General features: G+C 46.4%; 1 protein-coding gene across 3 annotated transcripts; it reads left to right on the top strand.

Moving 5' to 3' along the window:
- Positions 1 to 24,304, top strand: LOC118157554 (prosaposin). Of its 3 annotated transcripts, none has more exons than XM_035311942.1 (15): positions 1 to 134; positions 9,437 to 9,570; positions 10,626 to 10,700; positions 12,700 to 12,825; positions 13,079 to 13,273; positions 14,164 to 14,307; positions 14,836 to 14,892; positions 15,996 to 16,004; positions 17,670 to 17,786; positions 18,641 to 18,736; positions 18,954 to 19,140; positions 19,297 to 19,448; positions 20,831 to 20,911; positions 21,461 to 21,568; positions 22,151 to 24,304. In XM_035311942.1, the coding sequence occupies exons 1-15, from the start codon at positions 92 to 94 to the stop codon at positions 22,184 to 22,186; spliced, it is 1,560 nt and encodes a 519-aa protein (XP_035167833.1). In that variant the 5' UTR covers positions 1 to 91; the 3' UTR covers positions 22,187 to 24,304. The 3 variants fall into 3 exon arrangements, with proteins under 3 accessions (XP_035167833.1, XP_035167834.1, XP_035167835.1); XM_035311943.1 differs by having other exon boundaries at positions 15,999 to 16,004; XM_035311944.1 differs by lacking the exon at positions 15,996 to 16,004.
- The last annotated feature ends 115 nt before the right edge of the window (positions 24,305 to 24,419 follow it).

Raw genomic sequence — 24,419 nt, forward strand, 5'->3', positions numbered from 1 at the left:
GGGGGCGTGGCTCCGGGCGCGCATGCGCGGCGCAGCCTATAAATAGGGCGCGGCGCGGCGGCGGCGCCGCATTGCAGACGGGCGCGGGACGATGGCGGCGCCGCTCCTGGGGCTGCTGGCGCTGCTGGCGGCCGGTAAGCGGCACGGGCGGACCCCGGGCACCCCCTCAGCACCCCCGGGCCTCCCAGCACCCTCGGGCTCACCCCGTCCCCCCGGCCCGGCCTCCCCTCGCCTCCCTCCCGCACCCCCCGGGCTCCTTGCGGTGACCTCCGGCCGTGTTGGGGGTGGGGGCGGGGTATAAAAGTGTTTGTTTATTTTTTTTTTTATCTTCTAGCAGTCACGGAGCTGCCGGGCCCGGCTGCCGGGTTTAACGGTGCTGGGCCTGGGGGAGAAGCGGCCTCGGAGGAGCAGGGGTGGGGAAATGGAGGCGGGGGGGGGGGGAGCGGCAGGCAGGGGAAGGGGCTGTGGGGAGCCCCCTTAGCGCTGCTGGGCTCGGGGGGCTCTGCATTAACAGCACCACCGTGTTATTTCATATTTCTCCTAGCAGTGAGCAGAGAAAGGCACCTACATGACCTAGAGCCCTGTAAGGACGCTCGCTAGCAGCTGTCCTGCTTCCAGTGGCTGGCCAAGAGGCCCTGTTTGTCTTGTCCACTTCAGGGACAGCTCAGTGCTAATCCTCTTTGAGGCACCGAGAGGTAGCCCTTCCTGTTGTGTGATGTTCACAGCCTCCTCTCGCTAGGGTTTCCTGCTCCAGATGGAAAATCCCATCGCTTTGGCTCTGCGTTGCTGTTGGTCGCTGCCCATGTGAAAGCGGTGGTGGGGAAATGAGAAATATTCCGTGTTTGCCATCAGGGCTAGAGATCAGCAAGGGCAACGCTTGCATTTTGTGTTCTGAGGAAGCTAGACAGCTATAGAAAAGATTCCTGGGCTGACCAGAGGGGTGTATTCCTTCAGGCTGTGGCACGGAGATCCCCACATTACAGGTGCAGTGATACAGCAATGCACTGATTGACCTAGGCTTCCTTTTTGGGGAGCTGTCCTGTAAATGTTGTCAACATCCAGCCTGTTCGTTAAACCTGCCACAGTTCACCAGTCGGCTAAAGAAAAGCCTGAGTAGCTGTCTGAAAGCCGTAGGTGTAACCAATGGGCAGGCTGCAGGTATTGCGGAATCGGGCGCTACTGTTATACTCCAGGAAGCGCGCTTCTGCTGTACCAGTATGTGGGCATTTCGGTGGAGAAACTCGGGTTTTTCGGGCTGGAAGCAAAGCAAATGCTGCCTTTCCCTCTGCTTGTTTATCTGCTAGAGTAATACCGTTTCTGGGTTGGCTCTGTGCTAAACTATCTCCTGTTGGTCGTCACTTTCCTTGGGGTTGTTTTTGGGTCACTAAAATCGTAGTTTCTTGCGCTTGAAGAGCAAAAAGCATTTGTCTTGGAAGCATTCTTCCACGTTTCCCACTAGTGTATTTAGGGAAATTGTAATGAGAAACCAGTTCAGCAATGAGAGTTAGCCTGGTCTGCTTGTTAAGGGCATGCGTATGCAACCGAGCATAGCAGAAGACTCGTTGGTCCTGTTTTTCTTTAGGAAGTCCCTGTTTTAACAGAAATAAACACCTGTCTCTTTTCACCAGAGTCCAGTTATGCCTACTAATTGACTCACCTACGGTAGTGCCGTGCAGATTTTTCTGGAGATTTGGCTGTGACAACCTGGGACACCGCTTCCATGTGACAAGTTAGCTCATTAGCTGCATCAAAAACTAGCTGCCCGTGTCGTCGTATCCTAATGGAGCTACTTGGCTGGCTTACAGCACGGCTGCTAGGCCGTGAGGGTTTTTGGTTGACCTACTTACAAATGCTCCGGTGCATCTTCCCTTTAAAGGAGACACGAAGGAATTAAAGCAGGTTGTCGAGGGCTTGTGATACCGGGAGTATGCTTGTTGGCTACTGCTGATCTTTGACGTCAGGAAAGAGGGCAGGCTGGGAGCAGAGTTCTAGCAGAAGTTGGCATCTCTTGAGCTAGGCAGATTTCTTGTTTCTCTTTCTCCTGGTACAATGAAGTTAGGCTGGGGGCTGAAAGTGAGAAGTTTGAGGATGTGGTTTTTATTCCTCCTGTAATAGCAGGCTTAGTTTTCCTTCTTCCCAAGACGGGTAATTCCTCTAGCCAACGCCAGCCAGAACATTGAAGAAAAGAAAACCGGCAGCCGAATCGAAGGCCTGAGCTGGTCTGCCTGACCTGAATTTCCTGGAGGAGGTGGTGAGGGCAGATAATTGGGCTGGACCGGTGCTCTGTACTTTGCAGGCCTGTTCTGGCAGGGAAAGTGATGTCTAACAGCGAGGCTCCGCTTGTGCTGGAGATGAAATTAGGCAGCCAGTGGAAGGAAGGTCTCTTAAAAAGTCTTCCTGTTGGAGGAGCGCTGTGGGTACGAGGTATACAGCAACACACAACACGCTGGTGACAGTGCTGCTGCAGCCACGTGACTGGTGTGTAAACCTGTCCTTGGACAATCTCCGCGTTGTTTGCGGAAGGGGCATAAATAGAAAGAATTGTTCTCGGAGGAACTGAACAAGCTGTTCTGCATATTCCCGGCCGCTCCCGAGTGAAATGCCTGGCTGCTTCTGCAGAAATGCTGGAGTCTGTGCGGTCTTCCTGCAGCCCTGGTTTGTGCTGTGCATCGTACCACGAAGGAGCGGTTCTGGAAAGCTCTAAAAGCTGAGATAGTGCAGAAGGTGGAAGGAGAGAGGGGACGGAAGCTTGTCAGCAGAACTGGAAGTGTCTCCATCAGGTGACGGTGATGTCAGCGGGACTCTCTGGGAGGCTGGGCTCTGCTGCTGGTGGAGCAGTTCTTGTCTGCTGCTGCTGAGGCTGCAAGTGGAACGGGGTACGCCTGTGGTCTCTGAAGTGTGCGTGTGTATTTTTGGGGTAATGCTTGTCTGTGTGTTGGGTCACAGAGCAATATTTAGTTTCAGATACCAGTATTTCTCCTCCTCTCAAGGAGTCTTACACTTGCACCGTTTACTCTGGTTTTTAAACTTTGTTCTCCGCTTCTGCAGTAGTCTGCAGCTGGAGAGATTTGAATTCAGAGTAATTGAATCTTGCAGCGAGAGTTCAGGGCTTGTTTTTTTTCAGTAATAAGTTGAGAATCCTTTGACTATGTTCGCCTGTGGATGCAGGCGATTAGTATGCATAGACTGGGGTTCAGCACTTCATTTTTTCCTGCTCTCAGTTGCTTTGTTGCTGTCCCTTTTCATCCCTCTGGCATATGTTCTCTGCTCAGCTGCGGGGGTCTAATGCCCTTCCTTTCCTGAAGGGAGCTTCCTCTTGTCCTCTGCCTCTGCCATTCATCCATTCTGATGGCAGCAGGGAAAAGAGCATCGCCCCAGAGACTGTTTCTTCCCAGAGGTGTCTAGAACTACCCTTCTGTTTCCTGAAGACTTGGTGTGTCTCTGGATTTCACCTGCGCTGTGCTGGGATGGCGATTTAACCCGTGGCCAAGAACTTGGTCTCTCCTCATCCAGATGTGGCACCCTAAATGTAATTAGCAGGTGGGATGAATCTACTTGCCTGGAGAAAGGGGAGTGCTCAGTATTGAATTTCTGCAGAAATGTATGTGAAATCCATCCATTTCTCCCCAGAGAACCCCAAAGCAAGCCATCAGGAGTTGAGATGGAAAGCGAGCATGTTAAAAACGTTTAGGCGTGTTTCTACAGGGAAAAAACTTCTGCTGCAGGGAGAATTCTTCCTGTAATCTCCTGGGAAAGATCCCAACATCCTCTATGGGACCACTTTCCCCGGTGACTGCCAGATGCTCTGAACATCCAGATCTCTCTTCCAGCTTCTGTCCCAGGAAAATCTCAGGGAGACGTTGCTGCTTGCTTGGCAGCCTCGTAGCAAACTCTGATTGCCGTGGAAGTTACGCTTCTCGGGCAGCCCTACAGGACCTGTGACCACTTACTGGGACAGAAGAGCTAATGTTACTGTTTTGGCTCATCCTGTTCTGTTATCTTTAATTCTGTTGTGATTGCTTCATGTACAGAAGCTGCTCCTCCCACAGTGTCTATCTTCTGCCGTGGGAGGCGAGGGCGCGTCTGAGGTAGGAGCGATGCTGTACACCAGAGGTAGCCTGCCAGAACAGGAGGGCGCTCCCCACCACGAGGAGGAAAGAGCCCAGTCGTGGCTAGAAACGAAAATTTGCTTCCTATGAATTACACTCTGTCAGTGTTTCGAGCCTGATACTTGATCAGCAGATACCGGACAGGAAGGCTCTGATTTTAGCTGACATCTGGAGAACCAATAATGTGTAGCCAGATTTCATCTGTTTACCCCACAAACTGCCTGCGATCTTTCAGATGCTGCGGTCGTTCGCTGCCTTGTTAATCCAACAGCACAGCAGGCTTTGGCATGAGTTCTTAGTGTGATGTGAGCTGGTTACAGCTTGTGAAACGTTCCTTAAACTCACTAACTGACCGGAGAGGCTGTGGAGTACCGGGCCCTTCAAAGGACTTGAGGTTGTGGACACCCCTTGACTTGTTGACACTTTGTAAGATTCGGTGAAGAGAAGTTGATCCCACTTGACTTCTTCAGCTTGAGCACATCTTACGCTTGGCAATCCTGAAAAGGAAAGGGGAAAACTTAGTTCCTGAGCGCGGAGTGGAGGAGATGGGTGCATTCACTTGGTCTCTGGGTGCTTCTGGGAGATAATGGCTTTTTTAAAATGCTGCCAAGTGGGATAGCCTGGAGAAAAATCTCTCCCCTGATGGATGTTAATATATTTGGAACAATTTGGATTGTCATGAAGGCGTAAGAGTTGATAGCACCCCAAGTTATCTTTCACATTTGACTTCAATGCTTTAAAATAAGCAACAGCTCAGCTCTTCCCTTTGCTCACCAATTGCAGGTTGATTTGTCCATAAAACTGCTGCTTACCTCCAGGCTTTCCCAGCAGTCAAGTTTGGAGGAGACTTGAGTTTTCAAGACGAGTATCTATCTGTGGTGACGGTTTCCCACTTTATCCTGTTGCTCCTTAGGGACTCCGGTCTGGCCCATATAGAATCCCTGGCCACAGAAGCTTATATAAGGTGTTAATTTAGCTTGATCACGAAAGTCTCGTTAGTAGGCTGAGTACTGCTTTGGAGGAGATTGCTTCGGATGTTTTTCTGCCCATCTCAAGGAGAAGTTGGTGCTGGCTCTCGGCGTAAGCATAACGCAGATGCTTGAGGGAAGGGAAGGCTGTTGCCAGAAGAGGTAATTACCTAGCCATTTTTCCAGCAGCTGCCCTCGCAGACTGGTCATGCAGCCATTGTAGGTACCTCCCAGGTACTGAGCATCGAGGAAAGAGGCAGTAGTTGGGTACAAATTCCTTGGCAGGGCCCTGTGCAGGAGCTGCTGCTTGTCAGGACTGTGTGAGTGATATTCCTGCAGCGTTAGGTTACTGAGCTGGGCCTCTGGGAGGAGGTTGCTCCTCCTTCTGCTGTTGCCTTTCTGATTTTGGGGAGCTTGATGGTTGTCAGCCTGTGTTTTTGAGGCAACATTTGTTCCAGGAGACAGCTTCTGTGGTCTCAGAGACACAAGCATCCGAGAAGTCAAAGCGGGTTTGAGTGTCTCATCTTTGGTTTCAAGAAGCTGCCAGTAGGCAGGATCACAGGGTGCCTGTGGGCTGTCAGCTTGGCTACAAGCCCGAAAGCTGAAGTCTTTTACATCTGAAAGTGCTCTAATTTGGTATGTGGATTGCATTTTCACCTCCCCCTTTTCTTTCCCCCTCCATTTTCTCTCGCTGCTTAGTTTAGGAGAAGTTTGGTGCAGCAAAGGCCGTTCTTTCTAAAACAGAAGAAACCAGCTGAGGAAGGACTGAGCCACAGAAGAGGAGGAGTACTGAAGCACCCTGGCCTTCACAGATAAACTTGTTTGGCTCTCTAAAAATAGTGGCTTGTGAGAACTTCTTGGAAGGGGAGCAGGTTTGGAGGGGCATGATGTGACTGTTGAGAGCTAATCTACAGAGAAAGGAGAAACCTACTTAAAAATGGATGACCTCAGATAGGTAAAGAACAATATGTGAAATAAAAGGATGCCAGAGGTAACTAAGAAGGTAATCCCACTGGGTTTATCCAGCAAGTATTAAGAGTTGTGCAAGGTAACTGACAGTGCGTTGTTTTCTTCAGGCTGCTGCTGTGCTGGGGATGTGAAATACCACATTAAGGTGTCACGTCTTGCTGGAGAGGCGGTTTTTAGGGAGCGGGCAAGGTAACTGTTCTGTTGTGAACCAGCACTTGGAAGTTTGGTTGTAATATAACAGACAAGGAAAAATGCTGTCTTGGAAAGAAAGAGGAGAACAAGCTAAAGGAAAGAAGTGCTGGAGATGGTAAAGGACTTAAGGCTATTTTCTGAGTCTGCAAAAGCTGAATTAACGTAGAGGTTTTTAGTTTTGTTTGTTTTTCCCTGGACATTCAGAAAGGGAGGGGTGGATAATGCAGTGAAGACGCATCCTTTTATACCAGAAACTGTTGGGTAATACAACTGAAGCTAATACAAACTACTACAAGCCTACTTGTATTTAAAGTCACTGTGGAAGATGGAAGAAAAGACGCCTCACTTAGCAGATGTTGCCTTTGTTCTGTAACTTCTAAAATGTGCCAGCGATGTGTGGCCCCAGCAAATTTGCTGTCAGCATTTGACAAGAAAGATCTGTACTGAAAGCATCAAATGTAGATTTATCTTCTCAGAAGGTAATAACAAACTTCCCCAATGTCCTTCGTAGCTGAAAGGACACTTCTGTTCTCTGCAGGTAGAAGTTTGTGCTTATAGCCAGAGGTTTCTTGAGTCTCTTGGCTTTTTTGATGGGAAAGCCCTTCAGATGTGTTGGTGTCCCTTCCTGCTGTGGTGGTGTGCAGGGGTGAGGGCTTCACATAATGCCACTAGGAAGGTGTTCGTGGTGCTTGCATTGTATAGGTAACTCTTGGTGTTTGCTTACAAACTGCTTGATGCTTCTCATACTTCTTACTTGTTCTTACTTGTCTCAGGCTCTTCTGAGTTGTGTGGGATTTTTTTTGTGTGGCTCCGATCTCCTCCAGAGGATTGCAGGTAACATTTGTGCCATTGTGCTCAAATCTGGGTACCATGGCCTGGCATTGTGTCCTGTGGTTGTGATGAGCAGGTCAGAGATGATGGAGGAACAAGACCAGTTGCTAGACGTTATGCCAAAGCTGGTGTGGATCTTAAAGTTTATGGAGCGACAGGTATGTTGAAATAAAAAGCCAAACAAAAACTGGAGGCCCATTAAGAGCTAGGTCAAACCAGTGCAAGTTACTGTGCAAATTCCTCAGTTTGGGCTTTAGATGACCTGTTAGACTGAGAGCTGAAACTGCTTGGCATAACTCTTGTTGTTCTGTAGTTGCTTAGTTTTGCAGCTTTATTGCATGTTGCAGATGGGAGGGAGAGGGACTTTATTTTGATGCACACAACTGAAGGCATAGGTTAAAAGCTTTACTTGTAAATAGTTAGAAGCCCTTAATTCCCGTTTAAAGTCGAGGTCTTGCTTGACTTTAGACAGACTTGACTCGACCTTGTAGAGCTTCCTGCCCTGTTTGCTGCCAGGATCTGAAAGGGAAGAATAACTCCTTCCTCAACCAAGTGGCTACTTGCTCGCTGTCAGCCTGCCAGGAGCTCACAGCTAGCTGCCTGACCAGGCTGACTTGGAAACTTTACTCTTGTTAGTGCTTCCAGATAAGCGTTGCACATTAGAACAGGGCATCTGTAAATATTTTCCTAACTGTGCATGCTTATGAGTTTAGAAACTTTATTCCTACAGTCCTAATGTGCTGCTTTGCTGAAAAATGTTCATTTTTCCATGCTTTTTCCTGGGAGAGAGCGTGACAAACTTCTTGCTCTTGTGTGGAAGCTAAAGTATTCCAAGCACGTTTTTCTTAAAATAAATGGGTCATTCCTCTGTGAAATGCAGTGCAAACAGGCTTTAGAAATCAACAGCTGAAAGGCTGCGGACTGTCACCTATGCAGCACTGTTTCTCTGGCTCTACTTGATGTGCACTGGCTGGGTACCTAGCAGATGTGCTGGTAATTCAGCTGTTAAGCTGATCCTCTAATTACCTAGTCGAGAGGTGAGAAATAGAAAAGTGATTATTCATCTGTTACAACCTCGCTAGAAGCTTCGTAGCAATCAAACAGTTTAATTTCTGCTTCTTGCTTGACAATGTAATTTCACAGCATTTTGCGATGGGTAAATAGTGTTGATGGGAAAATAATGGCTGTGGAAAAACACCTTTACAGCTAATAGGTTTGAACAGGCTTGTTTTTTTGAACTTTGACAGCAGCGTGCTGTAGGATTAGACCGTAACAGGTTTCACTGGAGCCTGTCTGTTGTAGGATTTTAGGAGTTGTTTCTTCCCTGGTTAGCGCAACCTAAGAGAGACTGACTGCTGAAGAAATTGACCCTACCCACAGGTAGGATGGAATTAGAAAACAGGGTGAAGCTGAGCATCTGGTCCAGTGGCATTTCCAGGCCAGCACAATAAACAAATAAAAAGGCTTAAAATTCGCCAGAAGGTGAGCTTTGACTCGTCCCATTGCTTACTAGCAGTACAGAGCTTTTACACATCTCTAGGGAGGCTCCCTGTAAGCGGCTGTCTGTGTTTAACTTCAGATTTTGTAGGTTACACGACGGCTCCATGTGGGGTGGAGGCAGTGTCCAGGCAAGGGCTTGTCCTCGTTTTTTTTTCTGCACACAGTTTTTTGTACGCAGCTGAACTGACCAAGAAGAAATAAAATCTAACTGGGTTTAATTGGATTAAAAACTACTTGATAGAACGTCTCGTGTTGTTTGTTCCCTTTTTGGCTTTGACTTTCTTGAAATTTTGTGAGCAGTGTTTCAGCCTGCACCTGGCTCTTAAGCCTTCCATGCAAATGTGTGCAGTCGTGGCTTCTAATCACATGAGTTTTGCAGCTCTCTGTTGCTCCAGGAGAAGAGAGTCTTCACCTAGGAGAAGGAATGCAGACAGCAATTACAGGCTAGATGCGGCTGCTGGTTCGGAGTTGGAAGTTGCTGCAAGGACAGGAGAGCAGGGGCTGCAGCAGGCACTCTGAAGTGTGCTTCTGCAACCAGAGGCTTCTCTGTTTCAAGTTGTCTTGTAGCTGTGTGATAAGGGAAATGTTGGGGCTTTTGTTCACGTAATGAAAGGTGGATGGTAGGGGAATGGACTGCTGAGGTGCTGAGGAAGTTCAGCTGCTTTGGTTTTTGGCTGTGCTGTCTATTTGGGACTCATCCTTACCTCTCAGGATAAAAATTGCTGGGTTGAAATCTGCTTAAAAGTGTTAGTAAACTGCAGTGGCCTAATGGAAAGTTTGTAATTACACACTGTGGCATTAACCTGCTTGCTTTGAAGTGCAAATCATTCAAAGGTGCAGCTGAAAGAACGATTCTTCCTTTGGCAGCTGTGGCCAGCCCTGTTGTGTGGCAGAAGGACTGTGCAAAGGGTCCGGAGGTCTGGTGTCAGAGCCTTCGGACAGCATCGCAATGTGGAGCTGTGAAACACTGCCAGCAGAACGTCTGGAACAAGCCCACTGTAGTAAGTATCAACTGCTGAGATGTCGTCTTCCCACTTGTAGCTTGGGTGGCTGGTTTCCATATGCCGATGAAGATTTTTTCAAGTCTCTGATTGGAGTTAAGCGCTACATCTGACATGTCTGACTAGGCTTGGTTGCCACGAGTTAATTTTGGGTGGCAGATAAGGGTTGCTTTCCATTTCGTTGGGTTGCACAACTTGTCTGCTGACTTCTCGTGTGACCTGTTGCACAATTGCTGAGCAGCATGTGGAACAGAGCTAGGGGATTTCAGACTCATTCCTCTGTGTTAAGAAGATTGCTAATTCATAGAGCCCTTTCTTGCTCTGAGTCACACCAAACTCATAGGTTTATTTAAAAATAAACACAGCATTTTTATTTTTAGGCCTTTCTCATAGGTTAATGCTCTACATACAGCACATGCTAAATTATGGAAGCTCTGACAGTGCATAATGATAAAATTGCCAAGTTTAGTGTGGCTCTTCAAATTCTGCCTCAAGTGAGTGCTGCTTTATAGATACAGCTGTACCCTTATGGTGGTGTTTCACAACTTTATTGGGGAAAAAGGCATTTTACACCGGGTTACATTCAACCCACCTTGCATGTATATGTGCCCAGACGTGTTTCAGCTTGTGGAAGAGTAGGGGAAAAGGGGAATGTTAGAAGGGCAGAGCGTAATTGAAATGAGTGAAGCAGTCTGAAGAGTTCCTGGGCTTCTAGTGCATTTTGGAAATTTGGACTCTTCAAAGAGTAAGGTAAAAACGGGCTCCTGAGTGGGCTTCTCAGGGCAATAAACTTTACAATTCAAGGGTGGTGGGACTAGGTGAAATAAGCAGGGTGATAGCATACCTGCTTCCTCATATCAAGTTGATTTACTGAAGAAACTGGAGTGGAACATGCTTGGAATAGCTTTGCTATTTTTAAAACGCACCCGTCTTTGTTTCAGCCAAGATTTTTTCTTTAAATTCTGAATGTAATGCTTGTTCTTCACATTATTCCTTGCACACTGCATTTACAGACACTTGATTCTGCTTCCAAGTAACTCTACTTCTCTCCCTAGAGCAGCATCCCCTGTGACTTGTGTAAGGAACTTGTGACAGTGGTCGGCAAGGTTTTGAAGGACAATGGCACAGAGGTAAGCTCCTCTTCTTGCACATAGCTCCTCTTCTTGCCCCAAGGCACTAGCTGATTTCATTGTCATAACAAGGTCTCGAGGTGAGGAGTTAGAAGGGGTCTGCACGATGTTTTCCCAGTCTGAACAGCAAATGTTGAAAGGGGCTAGGTTAGGTATTACAGGGCTTTGAAATGCAGCCTCTTTGGATGTAGAGATTAGCACATTCTCAAGCCTTGCCCTCTCTAACATGTCCCTGATTGTCTGTAGATGCTTAATTCCGATTGTTCTCTAGTGGGCCATTAGTCTTGAGGGTGGGATAGTGCAGTGTGTAGAAGTGGATGATTGTAGCAGGTAAAGTGGGCGATTGCAGCAGGTAAAGTGGGCTTTATTTTGGCTGTGTGACTTCATTTTATCTTTCATGAACCCAGAGTACTTTGTGTGAACAAATCACTTTCCCACTAGCCCATAATTTCACTTCCTCTTAAATGTAAATGGTCTGTGGGGGTAAGACTGTGTTGTGCAGGCCTTGAAGGAAGTATTTCAAAGTTTTCGCTTTGGTGGGGTCTCACTGAAGGTCCAGGACTGGGGAAAATAAAGGTGTAATGCAAAACTTCTTGGTACAGGTGTTAAGGGGGCCATCTGGGAAAGGTGCCCTAGGGGTGTTGCTTGTGAACAGAGAGGGTCTCGTGGGTGAAGTGGTGATTGGTGTCTGTCTTGGCCATAGTGACCATGTTGTTCACCTTTGTAAGGAGAAAATTTGTGTGGCCAAAGCTCAATCAGAGCTGAAGCCAGCTAGTACTGTGAGGGACAACAAAAAGGGTTTTTTAAATGTTAACAGCAAAAGGAGGGCCAGAGAAAACACAGGTCCATTACCTGATGAGGATGGCCACCTCACAAACTGAGACACAGAGCAGAGATCTTGAATGCCTTCCTCGCTTCTGTTGTCGGCATCAGTGATGGGCTCTGGGACCCCAGGTTCCCTGAGCTGGAGGACTGTGACTGCAGGAATGATAAACTCACACCCAACCCCGACCTGTTGTGGGATTTACTGTTCCATCCAGATGCCTATAAGTCTATAGGATTTGTCCCAGTGACCTCAGAGCAGCATTGCAGGACCTCTGTTATTTTTCATTGGTTTTGGGAATCTGGAGAGGTCTCTGTTGCCTGGAAGCTGGCAAACATCGTTCCATTTTTTTAAGAAGGGAAGAAAGAAGACCCTGGTAGTTACAGGCCTGTCAGTTTCAATTCAGTGCCTGGTAAAGTTATGGGGAAAATTATTCTGGGGGTTATCAAAAAACATCTGAAGGGCAGTGTGGTTGTTGGTCACAGGCAACATAGGTTCACTGAGGAGAAGGTCCTGGTTAAACTTGATTTCCTTTAATGATAAGGTCACTCACCTAGCTGGCCAAGGGAAAGCCAGCTGATGTAATTTTGAATTCAAGTGAAGCTTTAGATAGTGTCCAAAGGGAGGGCTACAAAGAGAAAGGGCCCAGAGGGCAAGGTGTGTGAGGAGCAGCTGAGGTCCCTTGGTTTGTTCAGCCCAGAGCAGAGCAGGCTGAGGGGAGGCCTCATGGTGGCCTGCAGCTCCCTCACGAGGGGAGCGGAGGGGCAGGTGCTGAGCTCTGCTCTCTGGGGACAGTGACAGGACCCGAGGGAACGGCATGGAGCTGGGACAGGGGAGGGTCAGGCTGGGGGTTAGGGAAAGGTTCTGCACCCAGAGGTGGTCAGGCACTGGGACAGGCTGCCCAGGGCAGTGGTCACAGCACCGAGCTGCTGGAGTTAAAGTATTAGGACACTGCTCTCAGATACAGGGTTTGGTTTTTGGGTGGTTCTGCGTGGAGCCAGGAGTTGACTGTCTGTGTGGGTCCCTTTGGACTCAGGATAGATATTGTGTGAAAACCTCATTTTAGTTTTGCTTGCTGGCTGCCTGTACATACCTGAGTCCTATGGGCTTTTATAGGCTTTACATCATGCATTTGGAAAGAGCTTTTGATATATGGCCCACTTTATGTCCTGTTAGGATGAGATCCGCTCTTACTTGGAGAAGACATGCGAGTTTCTTCCTGATCAAGGCCTGGCCTCTGAGTGCAAAGAAATTGTGGACTCCTACCTACCAGTTATCATGGATATGGTCAAAGAAGAGTTTGTAAGTAAATGACTTGTAACTGAATTGAAAATTGTGCTCTTGCTGGTTCCTGAATTTCTGTTCTATGTAAGATGGTGCATGTGATCCTTGGTTTCTGAGACAACTTTCGTTGGTGTTCTTTAAATTTGAACATCGCTTCCTTACTCTGAAACACTTTCCCTTGCTGTAATGTTTCAGCTGACTGATTCTCTGCTCCGTCATACAACGGTGCCATCAGTCTAGAGCTTTTGTTTATGTATCTTATCTCCCTCAGGATAAACCTGAAGTTGTATGCAGTGCCCTCTCACTGTGCCAGTCCCTTCAGAAGCACCTTGCAGCAATGAAACTTCAGAAACAACTCCAGACCAATAAGATACCAGAGCTGGACTTCTCTGAACTGGCATCCCCGCTTATGGCTAACGTGCCTCTCCTCCTTTACCCTCAGGACAAGCCCAAGCAGAAGTCTAAGGTAAGAATGCAGTGACATTATGCGGTGCAAGAGAAGAGAACTTTCTGTTCCAGAGTGCCAGTGTTCCTTTGTGTAAGAGCTTACTGATAATCCCTGGCAAGGGATTGTCCTGGGCACAAATTCAGCGTTTGTGCTTCACCTGAGATACTGTCTCCTAGCGAATTTTGTGCTGCTGCATATATACAGATAATTTTTTTTCCTTAACCTGTGGGTTTAAAGCTAAATGAGGTAATAGCTGCAGCCCACGTGGGCTGCATGTGTTGCTTTGGATTAACCTGTAAAGCTAAGCCTTGTGCTGGGCTGTTCCCATCCAGGACTGTCAAGCAGTCAAGCAGGTCTTGCTGGAAACAGTTTCTTCCAAGAGCAACTTGGGCACCAGTTTGGCACCAGCATTCAAAGAAAAAAGAATTCTACTTTGGGATTAATCTCCTGACTGTGCCCTTCAGAGGAAGCATGTGTCTCTGAGTCCAGAGGTGACTGGCTCAGAAACAAGTAATTGACAAAGGGGAATAGATCGGACTATGAACCTGGGAGCAGAGGCTGAGCTTAGGTATGGGAGTTAACGGGTGGGTGGAGAACAAGCTGCTGTGGGTGGAGAGCTATGCCTGATTTGGAAGCCTTTCCCCTGTGGTCTGTAAACAAACCCAAGAGATTTTGATGGGTATCTTAACAGTTATCTTGGGTTTTGCAGCTGAGTAGGTAGGTACCTAACCTCCACCTAGTGGCTGTTGCACATACCAGCAGCAGCTTGTCTTTTTATACTAGGTATTCTATAGCATATTTATTTAGGTTTGCATATAGTTTAAAATAGCTTTTAAACTTACTAGTAATGGAAGCTTCTAAAATTAGCTACTTGATGTGTCAATTCAAGCTTTTCACTCTTTGCCCAGGGAAATGGGGATGTGTGCCAAGACTGCATTCAGCTGGTTACTGATGTTCAGGAAGCTGTCAGGACAAATTCATCGTTTGTAAAGTCTTTAGTTGCTCATGCCAAGGAGGAATGTGACCGTTTGGGACCTGGAATGGCTGATATGGTAAGCTATCTTTCTGCTTAAAAATCCATTTCTGTGTATAAACATAAAATAATTTGTCAGTGCCTTAGTCCTCTCTGTAGAATCTCTAATTAAACAAAGAAGCATGTGTAACATGGGATATGTTACACAGTATAACAACAACACCTCAGCGCTGAAATCATGAGCTTTCTGGCCAAACAAATGGTGGTGGGAGTGGGTAGGAGGGGAAGAAGGTTGAAGAAGGAAGTTGCTGATAGCCCTTAAAGACATTTTTCATAAAAGTGACCTGGCAGGGTAATGGGGTCACACCAATGTGCTTTTGACCTGAGAGGAACAGAAGGACTTGCTAGATAAACAGCTATGTGGGCAATGATTGTGTAACCTGAAATGTCATCTCGTGTTTGGGACGAGCTCTGAAAGACAACAGTATAGTTATTAAGTAGAGCATGTAAATTAATACTTTGAGAAGTACTAGGAAATTCTAGGTTGCCTCTACAGCTTAAGTGGCTTGATAATTACAGCAAGACTTTCTTTTCCCACTTCCTGCAGTGCAAGAGCTATATCTCTGAATATTCTGACTTGGCTATCCAGATGATGATGCACATGGTAAGATCAGTAAACTGTAATATTTGTTCTTTTCATTTTTCTGCTTTGAGTAGCTGACTTATTTGGAAGCAGGAAACACAGAGCAAAAGCTCTACCCGGACTTTTACTGCATTGAGTCTTGTTGTTAACACTTCGAATTTGGCTTTTAATTGGGTAGTGACCTAAGTCCCCAAATGTTTTCTTCAGCTCTTTCCTCTTCTTCCACAACTATTTCACCAGTGCAAAAGGCACTCCAGTGCTTTGAGACACAGAGGAAAATGTTTTGTGTTTTCTTTTGTATTTTCCCAGTCCTGTATTTATACCACTTCTTGCCCCCAAATACTGTGTAAGCATGTTAGAGTTGGTCTGTGTCACAGGGTTGCAAAATACGTTCAAGTAAGTGCTAGAGATAATGTGTCTTGCTTCAGCAAGACTAAACCTCCTCACTGTGGAATTGGTGTCCCAAATCTGCTGCTCTCTGGCCTCGTGATAGGAGCTGTAGAAAGCAAGTGGTACTGCACCAGTCCTGGTCTTCTGCAGCAGCAATGTAATTTACCTCCATAGCATTTTTCTTTACCCAGACCTCAAATAATTTATTTTTTTCAAAAAGGGCAGGTCTTTCTTTAAAGAATGCAGTGCAAATATGTAGCAAGTTACGGCATGAGTTTATGAATAGAGTCTATGGCTGCTGTGAACATGAATTTGGCAACACAGAGGCCTTTTTTGTTTTTACACTTCTAGCTGGGGGCAGGACAACAACGCCTCCTTACTCCAACGAGAGCTAGTTTCTAACTGTAAGCATTGCAGTGTAGTTTGCTGACACCTGAAAACAAAATATGACCACACCTTGCATCTGGCTGAGTTTTCAGACTGAATGTAGTCTTGCCCAGGATATTTGAATAGCTTCAAATAAATAACGCTGGTTAGCACAGTGCAATTAAATATTCAGTGTGGGTTGCTGTAGCACTGCTAAAGTTTAGGGGTATCTTTGGGATGGGGCCAGTGTCATGCTCTGTCTTCGTGGAAAGAGTTTATGCAGTTCAAATGCTTGACTTTTTTTTTTCCTTAACTGTTATCTTTAATTTCTCCTATCTTCCTCTGTCTCCAATCTCCTTTGTCAACAGAAGGATCAGGTAGGTGAGCAACTTGCCTGTGGTGATAGCCTGCTTGTAGTTCACTTACTGCTCTTGAAGGGCTTGTAGTTCACTTCTTGCTTTATTAGCTGTGTACATGGTGTGATTGTACTCAGTTTTGACAGATACAAGGGATATTTATGTGATTAAAACAGGGAAAGGCAGTAGACTTCCTCCAGTGGATCAGTCTTAACTTGCAGCTCTGGCTACCAGCCTGTGATACCAAGATTTCAGCTGGTGGAGCAGAAGATCTGCTCATTTTCATACCAGATACACGTGGGGAGAGCAAGCCAGTGGCTCCTGTCAGCTTCTGGTTTCATATTTGGGCTCGAAAGGGCTTGAGTGAAGCTGTCCCCGTGTCCTTTCTTGGTTAATCTTTAAATTTGTAGTGGATCGGTTGTAGGGGTGCTCAGAATTGACAAGAAGGTGCAGGAGGCCTTTAGGCTCCTGCTCGCTAGAGCTGTTTGGGCTTCTCATTTAACCAGTCCTGGGAGACCTTGTGTCTGTCATCTCTCTGAGAGAGAACCTGTGGCGTGTATGTGGGTGTGGCTTTAACACGACTATGGGGAAACGCTTACTACAATGCATGAACCAAAGGGCTTGACTTAAAGGTACTGCCTGATGTGCTCTGAAGCAGCACTGTCACTTGGAGACACTGCTTTTGCCTGTGCATGAGGACATGGCGTGATGCATACAAGCTGTTGCATAAGCCTCTGCTGTGAGGAGCTCCATGCCCTGGTAACAGGGTGGGGTGTGATTTTTCTAATTACCCGTAGGACCAAAGGTAACTTTTATAGCTTAAATAGACTTTTGGGTTGGGGGGGCAGAAGGATGATGGCAACTCAAATTCAGTATGTTCCATGCAGCCCTTCTCACTGTCTAGGTAGTGTGGTCTCCTTAGAGTAGTTTGTCTGCCTAATGCTGAGCATCTAACTTTGCATTTAGTAACATCAGTTTTTAAGACTTGCTCAAAAGACTTGGCCTTTGGAAAGGCTTTGTTTCTGTTCTTGCTCTGGCGGTGAGAAGAACACTAGAAATTCGTATAGGATATTGCAAATACTTTTTTTTTTTTAAAAAAAAAGGGTTAGGCTTTAACACGGTTAACTTTTGTTTCTTATAGGCTGTGTTCAGTAATGCAGGAATCTGTTTCTGTTTGCAAAGTGTGGTGTTACTGGATGCTTTAAAGAAGGTAGCTTGTGGATGAGAAAAGGGGTCCTTTCTCCTAGGCACTTCTTTCAGTTCTTGGGTGAACTCTGGAGTCAGGATAATTAGCCTCTTCTGTAATAACTTGGAGCTTTCAGGGGAGCAGCTTATGGATGCAGGTCTGACGGGACGGTGGTGGTCTGTTTTGGTGTTGGTAGCTCTTAAGTCAACTCCTTTGAAGGGCTTGCATAGTGTATTAGCTCCTGGAAAACGGGTTTTTAAATGGATGTGGCCTAACCTCTTCCTCTTTTAAAGGAGCTGCTAAGTTTCGTTTGGTAGTTGTCCTGTCTATAACCATATCAAATGCTTTGGCAGTACTTGGAGTAGAAGTAGTCTTGAAACTCTAGTTGTGTTGGAGCCTTTTAAAGCTTTGGCCCCTGCTCTGTTTGCATTCCCACAAGCTCCCTAAAAAGGGCAATGTCTTTTATACCTTTCTTAAATATGTTATACCTCTTCTTCCAGCAACCAAAGGACATCTGTGCCATGGTTGGATTCTGTCCTTCTGTGAAGAAATCTGTTCCCCTTCAGACCCTGGTGCCAGCTCAAGTGGTTCGTGAAGTGAAAATGGAAACTGTGGAGGTAAGATGGATGACTCTTTGTTCTCAGTAGCTTTGCTGTCATGTTTGCTTTACTGTAATGAACTGGATGGAACAGAAAAATAAAAGCTTCTATGTGCAGAATGCTCTAAGTCTTCCTGGCTAGGAAATCCTTGCCTCTTGTTTTTGAGGTAGAATTAAAGCAGGAACTCTTGTTCTGTAACTCTATAGTGCCCCCACACTAGAGGGCAAATAGCTGAATTTTGTTTTTGCTCTGCATGGGTAGTTATCCCTTGAACACTTTTAAATGGGACAGCATTACCCATGCGCAGATGATTCTGATCAGAGTCAAAACACTGGAGCTCAGTTTGGAGAAGCACCTTAGCTTCCCCACAGCCCTCGGGTTGAAAAGCAGGCTGAGCTTTTTTCAAAAGGAAAGTCTCTCGCAGACAGTTATCCTCTGATGAACAGAGTTCAAACAATTTACTTCAAGTCATTCAGTTTGATTTTTTTCCAAACAGGAGGATGCTTTCAGTTCTAACAAACTTTGGTCTCAGTGTATTTTAAAATACACTTCATATTTCCCTTGCCTCCAGCCACTGTGGCAGTGCTTATTTCTGTATTTACCAGATTCGGCTCCCTGCCTTACTCAACGTGAGGACTGTGGTCTAAAATAATCATACAAAATTACTTTTCAGAAAGGCATTTTACTAAGACCTTTGAGGTTTTGGGTTCTGCCAGACCTTTTAAATACGGCTCAAACTGGCTAGCCAGGTAAATAAGTTAGTGCGCTGGGCCTGAACGTGACTGCTGTTAGACCGATCTTTCATGAATTGTTCTCTGTCAAACCCGTTCATGTGTTGATTTATTGTTTTGTATAAATGTTTGTGTGCTCAGAAAGCCTCGGTTCAAGACAAGACCTTTTCTTTGTGTGAAATCTGTGAGACTATGGTGAAAGAAGTGACTGGCCTGTTGGAGAGCAACAAGACAGAGGTGTGTAAGTGACAAATGGAACCTTTACCAAGGCTTCAGCTAAAATGGGGCTGACTCATGGCTGCTTTAGAAGAGGGAAGGAAAGTTAATTCTGTTATTGACTTTCACAAGAACAAGAGCTTCCTCTTTCTTTGTTAGGACAGAGTAAGCAAAAAACTTAGTTTTGGATTGAGTCAGATTTCTGTGTGATTGCTACTAATCCTTCCTTGTGCCCCAGGAGGAAATTGTGCATGAAATGGAGGTCATCTGCTACCTGTTCCCAGCAAGTGTCAAAGACCAGTGTAAGGACTTCATAGAAGTCTATGGCCAGGCTTTGATTGACATGCTCTTGGAAGCAACAAATCCTGAAGCTGTGTGTGTGATGCTCAAGTGCTGTGCAGCCAACAAGCCTCCACAGCAGCCAGGTTGGTAATGAGGAATTAATATTGCTGCTAAATGAGCAGTTCACCTGTGGTTACATCTTCTGTGAGGACGCATGCTTCTATCCTTGGTGTGATGCTGCCTCCTTTCTTCTATTTGGGGGAACTACCAAAGTGTTGATGCTTTTTTTGTCTTGTCAGTTTTGGTGAAACCTGCAGGTGGCTTCTGTGATATCTGCAAGATGATAGTTGCTTATGCAGACAAAGAGCTTGAGAAGAACGCCACAACAGCTGAGATTGAGGCTTTACTGGAAAAAGTCTGTCACTTCCTGCCAGAGTCTGTCAGTGATCAGGTAAAGCATCTTGTGTAGCAGGCTAAAAAGCAATGGTCTTGCTGATCTGGTACTCTTCACTAGTTAGCACAAAAGCACAGCAACCTCCTGTGTGCAGTAGAGAAAGGGAGTTAAAAAAAAAAAAAGTTGTGTGTGAGGTGGGGGAGAGAAGACCTGATCTGCGGCAGTGCTGGCTGCATGGCAGCCTGCCTTCCACTTGGAATAAGGCAGTCAAAGATGAACAAAAGGATGAAACATCTTGCAGAGTATTTGGAAAAGCCGGAGGGTAGTGTCTCATGGTGGTTTTTATGAGAACAGTCAGTATAACATGCCAGAGTTGGAGGAATCTTTCCCTCTGCAGAGGTTGGAAGGAGTCTGGGGGTGTGGAGGGACTAGATTTTCCACGAGATTTTCCCATTCCCTATCCTTGGGGGTTGGCAGGCCCTTGAAAGCCTCTGTCTATTCAAAGGGTTGACTGGCTGGATTGTTGTACTAATTTGCAGTCAGTAAAGGCCTGCCTGGAAATCCTGTGAGAACAGTGGGTAGGAACAGCTGAAGGTTGTTTTTTTTTTTTTCTCTCCCCACCTCACTGATCTTGTTCAGGGGATTAACAAAGTAATTGGAAGTCGGCTGGCATAATTCCAGTGAGATAGCAAAAGGCAACACCTGTTAGGCCACTGCTATCAAGATTTACCTGAAAATCTTATTAGGTGACTGCTGAGTGTCAGCTCAGCAGTGATGACTGCTTAGAAGTTTAGCAGGCATATAATACACGGGCTTAAAGTAGCTGTGAAACAGCTATTCCTGCTAACTGCTGTGCAGCTGTGTAATAGCTGTGGTTGACTTATTAATCGGTGCCATTAGTCTCTGCTGAGAGTGCCAACATCTCTGTGCTTCAGAGATGGCCTCTCCACTAGAGGGCTGGCTGTTGATGATGGGAAGCACTCGTGCTGCTGCAGTAAATGCTGGCTGCTTGGGCTGAAGATGCTGAAGAGGCATTACGAGTGCATTGCTGCCAGCCTGCTTCGGATGTTTGTCTCCTACTTGAGTGAGCTTTCCTCCTGAAATCGCAGTGATCTCTGCTGTCAGAGGCTAAACATAGCAAAGTCTGTCCTGCTTTGGTTCTCTTCTTTTTGACATCTTTCTAATCGTAGCCTTGTACATACTCAGTTGTGTCTGCAAATAGGTGTGAGCCAGCTAAAAATGACCTGGTTTTGTAGTTAATGTGCTGCTGAATCCTTTTTCCTCTGCAGAGCTCAAGTCTCTGGTTTATTGTTTCGGTGTGTATTACTGGGGGGCCTGGGCCTGCCTGCTAAAGAGCATATCCTCCTCTAGTCTTTTCAGGGCTTTAACAAATGAATCTCTTTTAACAACTAAATCTCTCAACCTGTGTTTTGTTACAGTGTGTTCAGTTTGTGGAACAGTATGAACCCGTGGTTGTGCAACTCCTGGCAGAGATGATGGATCCCACTTTTGTTTGCACGGTGAGAATGGCATTTAGTTCTATTCAGGATGGGTTCTGCTACGGTCCTGCCCGCTCTTCTGTGCGCCTTTCAGTGCCTAGCATGCAGAAACTCTGCTGGAATAAAGATTAGCACGCTGAATGCTTGGAGCAAACTCACTTGTGCAAGGCCTTGGGCGTAATGAATGGCCAGCTGTTTGACTGCCAGCCTTGTGCAAGGAAGGACAGAAGGAAGGAGCTGCCAGGGTTATCCGCTGCTAGGGTTCAGCAACCAGCATAGCGTGTCCTGAATGTGGCGAGAGGAAGTTAAGTGAGAGTTGTTGAACGGTCCCTTTTGAGAAGCTGTTTCTCAAGGCCTGATGTGAAGTAGTAGTGCTAACTTAAGTCTTCCTTGTCAGATTTGCTGCAGATTTACTGCAGCTGTCAGCGGAGCATGGTGCTGTGGGAGCTCCTGAAGCCACCTCGGGTTTGCTCCTGCACTTGTTCAGTTGGAAGCTCAGGTGTGGGGCTGCAGTCAAGGTCTTCTGGTGCAAATGGAGAGATACTGACTGTGCTGCTCTTCTTTTCACAGAAACTAGGAGTCTGTGGATCAGCTAAACAGCCCCTCCTGGGCAATGATGCTTGCGTCTGGGGTCCTGGTTACTGGTGTAAGAACATGGAGACTGCTGCCCAGTGCAACGTACGTACGGCAGGATTCTGCCTTGAGTTTCCTGTTGGTCTTTGGTACCTCCTTAAAAACTATTTTTTCTGGCTTCTGTAGCATGCTCTTAAGTGGATGAATTTCAGTTTCAAAAAGCAAGTGGGTACCAGCTAGAGCTGGGTGAGTCTGATAAGAGGTTTTTCCACAGCTCTTAGCTTTCTCAAGCAGACTGATTCCTCACCCCTTGCCTCTTTCTCTGCAGGCATTTCAGAATCTGCAGTAAGGTGCAGCGTGAGCTTTATATTTAGCCTGTGATCCAAAAGCCAGCAGACCATGTCATGACCTCTGATCAGGCTCTAGAAGTTTCAGTATTGCTGTGGGCTGATGCGCTCTCTGCCAGGCCGTTTACTGGCCAAGAGTCATCAACATTCTTTCCTGAAGCTTCTGGGTGGGGACAAAAATATTATTTGCTGTAGTCCTCCATGGAATCACTTGTTTAAAGAAAAACAGATTTGATCCCAGGACCTTAGCTCAGAATAAGGTGTTAATTGTATATATAAGTGGCCGCTTGTTTGCTAACAGGCTTTTTCCCACTCACGTATGCTATTTCTTTCCCTGCAGGCTGTTGATCACTGCAAACGTCATGTATGGAACTAGAAGAATTATTTCCAGTTCTGAAGGATTGCCATGGCTCTTAGAAGTGTGGGCCGAGGCTGGAGAGCTGTATCTCAAATGTCCCTCCTCTCTGCCTCATTAACAATTTGACCTTCAAGTCCCTTTATCGTAACTCTTCTGTAGCAGTGCTGCTGTTGAAGGATCAGATCTTCATTGTTGACTTAACAAAGATACTTCTGATTGTACAGTTTAACTCATTATGCTCCTAAAAATAGTCAGTGTGTTGTAGATTTTAATTGGTAGGCTGAAGTGTTTTTTAGGTGCTGGGAAGAATGGCAGAGAAGACGAAATGAAATGAGGCTACTATCTTTTAATTTAAAGAAGAAGAAGATAGTGACTAAACTTCCAAATGTCTTTCTGTAGTCAGCAGTGGGAAGACTACACGCTTTGTGTTTTTTACATCTGGCTGGAATATTAATTCTTCTGTTTGACTGTAGGGAACTCTAAGGGATAATGTTGAATCCTGGAATCCCTTCGGCTGGAATTTTCAAAGCTTTACAGATGCAGGGAAGGGGGGCTTTGTGTGCCCAGCTAACTTCCAAAGTAACTGGTATGTAAAAAGATGCATTTGCACTTGAGTGACCACGCTTACAGCTTGTGGTGTTGTTATAGGCAAGGAAACCCTCCCTCGATATTAGATCATGTCCTCTTTATTTCCTTGGCCTGCTCAGTCTCAACGTGGGTGTTTTATTGTCGAGCCCTGAACAGTGGGATTTCAGTCTTTTGAAGCATGCTGCGACATCCTTAAGGAATGGCTCCTTTTTTTCCTTGCCCTAGTTGCTCAATTCTGCTTAGTCTTGCAGCTGTTTCAGTCCTTGCTTTTGGTTTTCTCTCACAGCATATTTCAGTCACCCAAAGCTTAGAGGCGCTGTGAGGCTTGCAGGCAGTTTCCGTTGCTGCCACCCGGTCTCACTGGCATTCATCCTTCTGAGTAGCTGGAAGTATAAATTCCTTTTCCCCTGGAGTTTCCATTTCTGTTGGGAAATGTCTCTAAGCAGTGAGTGGAGATGGCAGAGAGTAAGAAGGCTATGGTAGGTCTTTGACATACCTGGCAAGCTGCCTTTTGCAGTGGTGCAGTAAGAAAGTATCCCACTGAAATGGCCCCAAATTTTGAACAGGAGACTTCCAAGGCAGGCTGCTACCCTGGAAACAAGTCAGGCCCATGAGGTCATGAGGCTTGAGGATGAGAATCATGTTGCTTGAGACAGACCTCGCAGCACCTTACCGGCATTGAAGGCAAAATTCTGAGCAAGTTAGCACCCCAAAGGGCACCGGAGTAGCTCTGGAGAGACCTTTGGGGAGGAGAAGCTGGGCTGAGGTGGAGCTTTGAAAATTCCAGTCCTCTACAGAAAGGTGCCAGCAACTGCTCCTCTCTGTGCGGTCACTTGGGTGAGGCGGGAGCTCCAGTAACAGTGCTTCAGGAACAAGCAAACTGATTTTCGTGGAGTTCAGCGGGAAACCACTCAGCTGCAGCTTTTTATTACTACTTGTACATACTGAATGTCTGGGCAGTGTCGGCAGATACCAGTACTGATCTGTCTTTCCTGTTTGTATGTGTACAGAACTCTGAAGTGCTCACTGCTTCAAAAAATAATGAATTTCCTCTAAAAATGTAAAATACCTGCAGCTTTCTGTCTTGGCAGGCTTGTGCAGTGGTTCCAGCAGCGTATCCCAGCAGGGGTAGATACGCCAGATAGGCAGTGGGCTCTTTTCAGCATCGCTGCCCTAGAGGTACAGCTTGTGTCACACCACAGCACGTAGCACAGGATTTTTTTTAAAGGGGATGGCGCTCTTCTGTGTGAGTTTTTGGGGGGTGGGAGTGGGTCAGCACTTGCTCTTACGGGCTGGCAGGGTTTTAATTCTTGTGTGTTTTTTAGCAGTGAGTGGTTGGTTGATTCCTGCAGCCTCTAGGGCAGGGTGAGCTGGGGGAAGTCTTGTGCTCCTGCTGGGGATCTCTTCAGTTTTCTCACTTCCTGTGGAATGTGGCGCCTGACCCGCTTGAGTTACACGTGTGGGGGGACGTGCAGTTGCTTTCTAAAGAACATTGTCTTGATTTTTGCACAAAAGCTTCTTTAATGAACAATAAAAACTGTAAACCAGTGGGTGTTGTTTCTTTCCTTGGCGTGCACTAGCTGCTGAAGGATCTTGATCTTGTCAGCGTCCCTTTGCCACAGAAGAGGGCATGTCCCAAAATGTCACCTGAAGCTTTTCCAGC

Source organism: Oxyura jamaicensis (genome assembly GCF_011077185.1).
Source record: "Oxyura jamaicensis isolate SHBP4307 breed ruddy duck chromosome 6 unlocalized genomic scaffold, BPBGC_Ojam_1.0 oxy6_random_OJ106677, whole genome shotgun sequence".
Classification (NCBI taxonomy): Eukaryota; Metazoa; Chordata; class Aves; order Anseriformes; family Anatidae; genus Oxyura; species Oxyura jamaicensis.